We start from the raw sequence: 8,782 nt of genomic DNA on the forward strand, positions 1-8,782 counted from the left end.
CATTCCCACTTGACTTGTTGACTCTGATATAAGGCGCATCTACCAGTTCTAGAGGAGAGCTGAAGCCACTTGCAAAAAATGGACATCTTGTCATTGAGCCTTCTTGCTGTCTTCTGCTGCCTTGGAAATGCCAGTGAGTTCTTGTTTAAAAAATAATTCCTGCTTGTATTCATGTTTGTGTTAAACAAGCTGTGCACTGTGTTTACTTGGGTTGCTGATTGCTTTTTGGTAAACCTCTAAAAAGTAGTTGTAACATATTTATTATACCAACTTTCTTCCTATTCATGATATTATATTTGAGAACTATTAGCCTTTTACAGCTTTATTAGCCACCCAGCCCCAGGTGGTGCAATGGATTAAACTCTTGTGCCGGCAGGACTGCTGATTGACAGGTCAGCAGTTTGAGTCCAGGGAGAGCTCCCTCTGTCAACTCCAGCTACCCATGCAGGGACATAAGAGAAGCCTCCCCCAAGGATGGTAAAACATCAAACATCCGGGTCTAACCTGGGCAACGTCTTTGCAGATGGCCAATTCTCTCACACTAGAAGCAACTTGCAGTGTCTTAAATTGCTCCTGACACAAAAACAAACAAACAAAAAAACCCCAAAGAAACAAAGAAAGGTACTCACAAAATATATTAAATTGTCCGCTTTCAAGCTGGCATGTTTTGGATGTATTGTACTACATTTCCCATCATTGGTCATATTACAACAACAATGGCGTTACTTGTAATATGACATTTCCCATCAATGTCATATACAAGTAACACCATTGTTTGTGACTTGTAGCATTTTATCCCTTGGGTCTCTTTTAATTCCAAAGCTACGTTGAAAAAGGGACAATGCTGGCTCTCATGCCTTTTTCTTTTCTACTTTTTCATGTGCCCTGATTAGCCAAGAAGCTCCATGTTCAGACAGGCCCTTTGCTGGTGAAAGCTGCAGTGGGGGATGATGTTTTGCTGGATTGCATGTTTACCATCAATGACACAACTCTGGACCGCAGCCTTTTCTCAATCTTGTGGTTTCACCGGGGCAAACAGCTGGCAGAGTTTGATGACATGGTGACTGTGTTCAAGGAAGGCATCAGCCTGAATGAGGATGAGTTGATGAAAGGCAATGCTTCCCTGGCCATCTTCCAGGTTTCGGCAGAAAACTCTGGCAAATACAGATGTTATGTCACATATTTGCCAGAGGTTGTCATCAGGGAAGTGACTTTGCAAGTTGATGGTAAGAGATCCAATAGTGGGTTGAGTGCGAGGGTACATTTAACCAATTAGGACAGGAAGCCCTTACACAGTAAGGATGCATCTGAACGGAAGAATTAATGTAGTTTGGCACCACTTTAACTGCCATGGCTCAATGCAATGGAATCCCAGGATTGCATAGCATTGGTGAGGAACCCGTGCTTTTTGGCAGACCTTATAAATCTACAACTCACATGATTGTATAGCATTAAGCCATGGTAGTTCTCAGAAATATTAAAAATAAACTAGGTATTTTTAATTACAAAAATGTGAGTAAAGCACATTTTAAAGTAAGGATCCCCCGATGGTGCAATGGATTGAAACCCTTCTGCTGGCAGGACTGAAGACCGGCAGGTCAGAGGTTCGAATCCAGGAGGGCGCGGATGAGCTCCCTCTGTCAGCTCCAGCTCCCCATGCAGGGACATGAGAGCAGCCTCCCACAAGGATTGTAAAAGATCAAAACATCTGAGCATCCCCTGGGCAACGTCCTTGCAGACAGCCAATTTTCTCACACTGGAAGCAACTTGAAGTTTCTCAAGGCGCTCCTGACACACAAAAAAACCCCTGAAAGGGTTAAATGGCTGCAATGACTCTGCAAAAGCTGCAGTTCTATATAAACAGGTGTGCCTGTTGCTTAGTAACGCCTCAGTCTGAGAGAAGCCTGTGTGAGAGAACAGCCTCAGTGGGAGAAAGTCTGTGAGAGAAAGCCTCACAGTGTGAGGTAGACCTTAGTCTGTGGGAAGGCCTTACAGTGTGAGGTAAACCTTGGTATGAGAAGGTCTCATGTATGAAGTGGCAGTGTGAAAGTTGAACTTTATTTGTGTCATGGAATCCTTTTTTCTTGTAAATAGTGTAACTATATTATTTTGCTATAATAATATAGTTGGATAATAATAATATAGCCTCCAATAACAATAACAACAACAACAACAACAATAATATAGCCTCCTATGGAAGAGATAACATTGGTCTCTGTGTTTTTGTTCTTTTTATCACTTTTGGCTACTGGTGCTGGGTCACGCTGCTGCTAATAAGTTACTCTGCTGTGAATTTATGAGGAGGGTCTCTTGTTACTAAGACCACTCGTCCAACAGTAGCATCAAACTGCATTAATTCTACAGTGTAGATGTCCCCTTAGGCCCCCTTTACACTGCTATATAATCCAGATTATCAAAGCAGATAATCCACATGATCTGCTTTGAACAGGATTATATAATTTTATTTATTTCATACATTTCTATCCCACCCTTCTCCCCACAAGGGGACTCAGAGCGGCCATTCCTATAAGTCTACTCTTCCATATAAGCCAGTTCAAAGCAGATAATCTGGATTTTATATGGCAGTGCAGAAGGGACCTTAGTGTCCCTCAATATCACACTGCAGTGGAATATTGAGAAATAAAATTATCTTATCTCTCAGCGCACATGTGCCTGCGAGTGCTTGTTGATTTATGAATATCCAATGAATTTCATAGGGTTTTTAAAGCAATGAATACATTAGAGTTGTCTTAGCCAAGTCTTTCTTCTGAAATGCAACCTACTGCACCAGTTGTTCCTTGTTGATACCCCATCCAAGGACTGACCAGGGCTCACCCTACTTAGCTTTCAAGATCAGACAGGATCTAGTGCTTTAAGTCAATCCCTTTCCAGCCTCTCTCTCTGTGTTTATTTGTCATTATCTTTTTTCCCCATTTTCTTCAGACCCCTTGCAGAAACAGGAGGATGATCTGGAAGAGGATTCCTTTCTCTTTAGACTGTGTTTTGGACGTTCGGATATCCTGAGCAAGCTGGATCAGATCACCAAAGGTTTGGAGCAACTCATGCCAATTCTCCAGGAGTTTGTGAGCAGCAAGCTGGTCTCCGGATGCCGTTCTGATGTTGCCTCCCAGGAGCCGCTGGACTAATTCTGTTTCTGCCCTCCCGTGCATTAAAATAAATTTCAGTCTCATTTAGTTTAAATCTCCCTGGGACCATAGTACAAACTATTACATTACATATATAGCAGGCATGGGCAAACTTGGGCTCTCCAGGTGTTTTGGACTCCAACTCCCACCATTCCTAACAGACTCAGGCCTGTTTGTTGACCGCCTCCTCCACTCTCATTGGCTGCAGGCTGGAAGTCGCGCTGGCTTTCTGATTGGCGGAGGCGCAGACAGGCTGGCCGCACCTCCTCTCCAGCTGATGACACTGACCAATCAGAAAGAAGCCAGCTGAGGGGTGGGAAATTTGAACTTTGACAGCTCTGTTTTGCTATAAAAATGTACCAAATTGTACTGCTTGCATGTCTCTCCTGACGAACTATCGCGGTTTGACATTCGTTCCAGCTGGACAAAATAAATACAACTCGGTGTCTTTTCTTCAACTTTGATGAGATTTATTTGGGAAAATTCTGGGAAAATTCTTGGCTCTTTTCCTCTTTGCTCGCCAGAGTACCGTATCCTTTTTGGTGGATCTAAGGGCTCCTCTCTCCCGGGCAGGAGCCTCTAAATTATTATTATTATTTATTATTATTATTAACTTTATTTATACCCCGCTAACATCTCCCGAAGGACTCGGTGCGGCTTACGAAAGGCCAAGGCCCTCAATAAAACAACAGCATAACAAATACAACAATAAAGCTCATAAAGCAAAACAATAAACATTAAGCAATAACAATAAACATTAGAACAATAACACCAATAAATTCTAGCTCGATATCATATACACAAATATATAAACACACATACATGCATATACATACACATACAAAACACATATACACAGACTGGGCCACAGCAATGCATGGCAGGGGACAGCTAGTGTGTGTGTGTGTGTGTGTGTGTGTGTGTATATATATATATATAGAGAGAGAGAGCGTCTCTACTTTGCGGATTTTCACTTATCGCGGGTGGTACTGGAAGTGAGGGAACACTGTAATGCCAAGTATTTAACTTCTTAATAAATGTCACAATAAATGCCAGAGTGTTGGTGCCTGACTAAACTACAACTCTCAGGATTCCATAGCATGGAGCCATGATCATTAAAGTGGTGTCAAACTGTACCAATTCTACACTGTGGACATTGTATGTATAAGTCTTATGACTTACTAGCCGTCCCCTGCCACACGTTGCTGTGGCCCAGTCTGGTGATCTGGAAAATAAAGTAACGACAAAGTGTTGGTTTCTAATATATGTAATTTCTTTATGCTTGTGGGTAAATGGTATTTCTTGCTGCTTCTTTGTCTGGTTTGCCTACTCTGGAACATGCAACATATAATTGTCCTTCTTTAGGGGTCCCTTTTAAATGTATGATACTATATCTCTCTGTGTGAATTTATTTATTTATTTATTTATTATTTAAACTTATATGCCGCCACTCCCCTGGGGCTCGGAGCGGCTTACAAGAACAGGCTAAAATCTAACACAATTTAAAAGCATAGAATCATAGAATCATAGAATCATAGAATCAAAGAGTTGGAAGAGACCTCATGGGCCATCCAGTCCAACCCCCTGCCAAGAAGCAGGAATATTGCATTCAAATCACCCCTGACAGATGGACATCCAGCCTCTGCTTAAAAGCTTCCAAAGAAGGAGCCTCCACCACACTCCGGGGCAGAGAGTTCCACTGCTGAACGGCTCTCACAGTCAGGAAGTTCTTCCTAATGTTCAGATGGAATCTCCTCTCTTGTAGTTTGAAGCCATTGTTCCGCGTCCTAGTCTCCAAGGAAGCAGAAAACAAGCTTGCTCCCTCCTCCCTGTGGCTTCCTCTCACATATTTATACATGGCTATCATGTCTCCTCTCAGCCTTCTCTTCTTCAGGCTAAACATGCCCAGTTCCCTAAGCCGTTCCTCATAGGGCTTGTTCTCCAGACCCTTGATCATTTTAGTCGCCCTCCTCTGGACACATTCCAGCTTGTCAATATCTCTCTTGAATTGTGGTGCCCAGAATTGGACACAATATTCCAGATGTGGTCTAACCAAAGCAGAATAGAGGGGTAGCATTACTTCCTTAGATCTAGACACTATGCTCCTATTGATGCAGGCCAAAATCCCATTGGCTTTTTTTGCCGCCACATCACATTGTTGGCTCATGTTTAACTTGTTGTCCACGAGGACTCCAAGATCTTTTTCACACGTACTGCTCTCGAGCCAGGCGTCCCCCATTCTGTATCTTTGCATTTCATTTTTTCTGCCAAAGTGGAGTATCTTGCATTTGTCACTGTTGAACTTCATTTTGTTAGTTTTGGCCCATCTCTCTAATCTGTCAAGATCGTTTTGAATTCTGCTCCTGTCCTCTGGACTATTGGCTATCCCTCCCAATTTGGTGTCGTCTGCAAACTTGATGATCATGCCTTCTAGCCCTTCATCTAAGTCATTAATAAAGATGTTGAACAGGACCGGGCCCAGGACGGAACCCTGCGGCACTCCACTTGTCACTTCTTTCCAAGATGAGGAGGAAGCATTAGTGAGCACTCTCTGTGTTCGTCCACTTAACCAATTACAGATCCATCTCACCGTAGTTTTGCCTAGCCCACATTGGACTAGTTTCCTTGCCAGAAGGTCATGGGGGACCTTGTCGAAGGCCTTACTGAAATCCAGGTACGCTACATCCACGGCATTCCCCGCATCTACCCAGCTTGTAGCTCTATCGAAGAAAGAGATCAGATTAGTCTGGCATGACTTGTTTTTGATAAATCCATGTTGACTATTAGCGATGACTGCATTTGTTTCTAAGTGTTTGCAGACCGCTTCCTTAACAATCTTTTCCAGAATCTTGCCCGGTATCGACGTGAGGCTGACCGGACGGTAGTTGTTTGGGTCGTCCTTTTTTCCCTTCTTGAAGATTGGGACCACATTGGCCCTCCTCCAATCTGCTGGAACTTCTCCCGTTCTCCAAGAACTCTCAAAGATGGTTGCCAATGGTTCCGAAATGACTTCCGCTAGTTCCTTCAATACTCTGGGGTGTAGTTGATCTGGCCCTGGGGACTTGAACTCATTAAGAGCGGCCAGGTATTCCTGGACGACTTCTTTCCCAATTTGGGGTTGGATGTCCTCCAATCCCTCATCCACTCCATCTTGCTGAGGTTGAAGACTCTCTTTTTGTGAGAAGACCGAGGCAAAGAAGGCATTAAGTAGTTCTGCCTTTTCCCTATCCCCTGTCAGCATTGCCCCATCTTCTCCGCGAAGAGGTCCTATCGCCTCCTTGTTTTTCCTTTTTCTACTGACATAAGAATAGAAGCCCTTTTTATTGTTTTTAATGTCCCTGGCAAGCCTGAGCTCGTTTTGTGCTTTAGCCTTGCGGACCTTTTCCCTACAGGTGTTGGCTATTTGTTTGAATTCTTCTTTGGTGATTTCTCCCTTTTTCCACTTCTTGTGCATGTCTCTTTTGTGTCTTAGCACAGTTAGAAGTTCTTTGGACATCCATTCTGGCTTCTTTGCACTTGTCCTATTTTTTCTCTTTGTTGGCACGGTATGCAATTGCGCCTTGAGTATTTCACTCTTGAGAAATTTCCATCCATCCGTAACTCCCTTGTCTTTTAGTATCTGTGTCCACGGAATGCTGCTCAGCGTTTCCTTCATTTTTTGGAAATCAGCTCTCCTAAAGTCCAAAATGCGGGTTTGACTTGTCTTAGTTTCAGCCTTCCTTTGTACCTCAAATTGCAGGAGCACATGGTCACTTGCCCCTAAGGATCCTACCACTTCGACCGCATCGATCAGGTCCTCCGCATTTGTTAGGATGAGATCAAGAGTAGCCAATCCCCTTGTTGCCTCTTCTACCTTCTGGACCATGAAATTGTCTGCAAGGCAAGCGAGGAATTTGTTGGACCTTGTACTCTTGGCCGAGTTTGTTTTCCAGCAAATATCGGGATAGTTGAAATCGCCCATGACTACTACATCTCTTCTCTGTGCCTGTTTGGTCAACTGTTGGCAGAAGACTTCATCAAGTTCTTCCTCCTGGCTTGGGGGTCTGTAGTAGACGCCTACAACGACATCTTTTTGAGTCCCAGTTCCCTTGATTCTTATCCAGATGATTTCAAGCTGGTTTCCCAGATTGCTGTCTTGAATCTCTTCTGCAGCATAAGAGTTTTTGACGTATAAGGCTACTCCGCCTCCTCTCCCCTTTGTTCGGTTTCTGTGAAAGAGGTTATACCCCTCGATATCTACATTCCAACGATAGGAGTCATCCCACCAGGTTTCAGTGATCCCTATGATATCATATTTGTGGTGTTGTGCTAAAAGTTGGAGTTCGTCTTGTTTATTTCCCATGCTCTGTGTATTAGTGTAAAGACATGTGAGCCCCTGGGATCTTCCCTTGAGCTGTTTAATTGGGATTATTGTGCTTTTGGTACTTGGTCCTTGTTGTGTTTGTGCAGCCCTCCGTTTAGCCTTCTGGCGATTCCCAGACATTATGGGTAAAGTAGTGTTCGCAAGGCTGTTGTCCCCCTCCCCCGGTGGACCTAGTTTAAAGTGCGTCTAATGAGGTTTGCAAGTCTGTGAGCAAAAAGGTGTTTTCCTACTTGTGTGAGATGCACCCCATCCCTTGCCAGTAGGCCATCCTCCTGGAAAAGCAGGCCATGGTCGAGGAAGCCAAAGCGTTCCTCCTGACACCATTTTCTAAGCCAGTCATTGACCTGTACTATTTTTCTGGCTCTTGTGGGTCCGTGTCTTACAACAGGGAGGAGGGATGAAAAGACCACCTGTACATTACATTCTTTTAGCTTTGCTCCTAGAGCTCGAAAATCATTTGTGATCTTTTGAAACGTATGCTTTGCAGTATCATTGGTTCCTACATGAATGAACATGAGGGGAGGACGGTGATAGGGCTTGAGGAGCCTGGTGAGCCTCTGAGTGATATGGTGCATTTTTGCCCCCGGTAGGCAGCATATTTCTCGAGCCATCCCATCCGGTCTGGAAATGACAGCTTCCGTTCCTCTAAGGAGGGAGTCGCCTACTACCAAGACCTGTTTACTTTCAGGAATGACAGGGCCCCTTTTGTGCAATGTAGTGTGTAGGTCTCCAGAAAAGTGATCCTGTTGGTGTGAATTGTGTAGGTGAAAAGTGTTGTCCTCCTCCTCGACATCCCCGGTGCATTCGTCAAGGACAATCCATTGAGATTCGTCCAAGAGCCTATGGTTCTCCTGTATGTGTTCCTGTTGCTTCTGGTCTATGGTTGGGGATGGTACACCTGCAGGATTGTGCAAGTGTGAATGTTGTGAAGTGCTGTCCCAGTCAGGGCTATCCCCTGCACACTGATCAAGGATGAGCCACTGATCAGTATCTAAGCCATTCTGGTCTTCCCCAATATGTTGTGTTTCTTGGTCAGGTGGTAGTTGTGTGAGAATTTGGAATCTATTGTGTAACTGCAGCTGAGCGGAAGTATTCTGAGGAGGCTTCCGGGTCCTATGTGTCCTTCTAAGGGTGACATTTCTCCAAGCCTGAGGGTTGTCGACATCTGAGGTGCTGTTCTGTTGAGCCTCCCCGTAATGTTGGTGTGATATGGGCTGCGTGTCTAGGCCAGTGTGGTGTGTGGTGTCTAAGAACAGCTCAAGTTCCTGAATGT

At 44.2% G+C, this 8,782-nt stretch overlaps 1 protein-coding gene across 1 annotated transcript; it reads left to right on the plus strand.

Annotated features, from left to right (window-relative positions):
* LOC137097246 (programmed cell death 1 ligand 1-like) lies at window positions 1-3,604 on the plus strand. The gene is made up of 3 exons (XM_067469483.1): window positions 1-133; window positions 894-1,226; window positions 2,944-3,604. The coding sequence occupies exons 1-3, from the start codon at window positions 79-81 to the stop codon at window positions 3,144-3,146; spliced, it is 591 nt and encodes a 196-aa protein (XP_067325584.1). The 5' UTR covers window positions 1-78; the 3' UTR covers window positions 3,147-3,604.
* Window positions 3,605-8,782: the final 5,178 nt, after the last annotated feature.

This window comes from Anolis sagrei, chromosome 6 (assembly GCF_037176765.1).
Source record: "Anolis sagrei isolate rAnoSag1 chromosome 6, rAnoSag1.mat, whole genome shotgun sequence".
Classification (NCBI taxonomy): Eukaryota; Metazoa; Chordata; class Lepidosauria; order Squamata; family Dactyloidae; genus Anolis; species Anolis sagrei.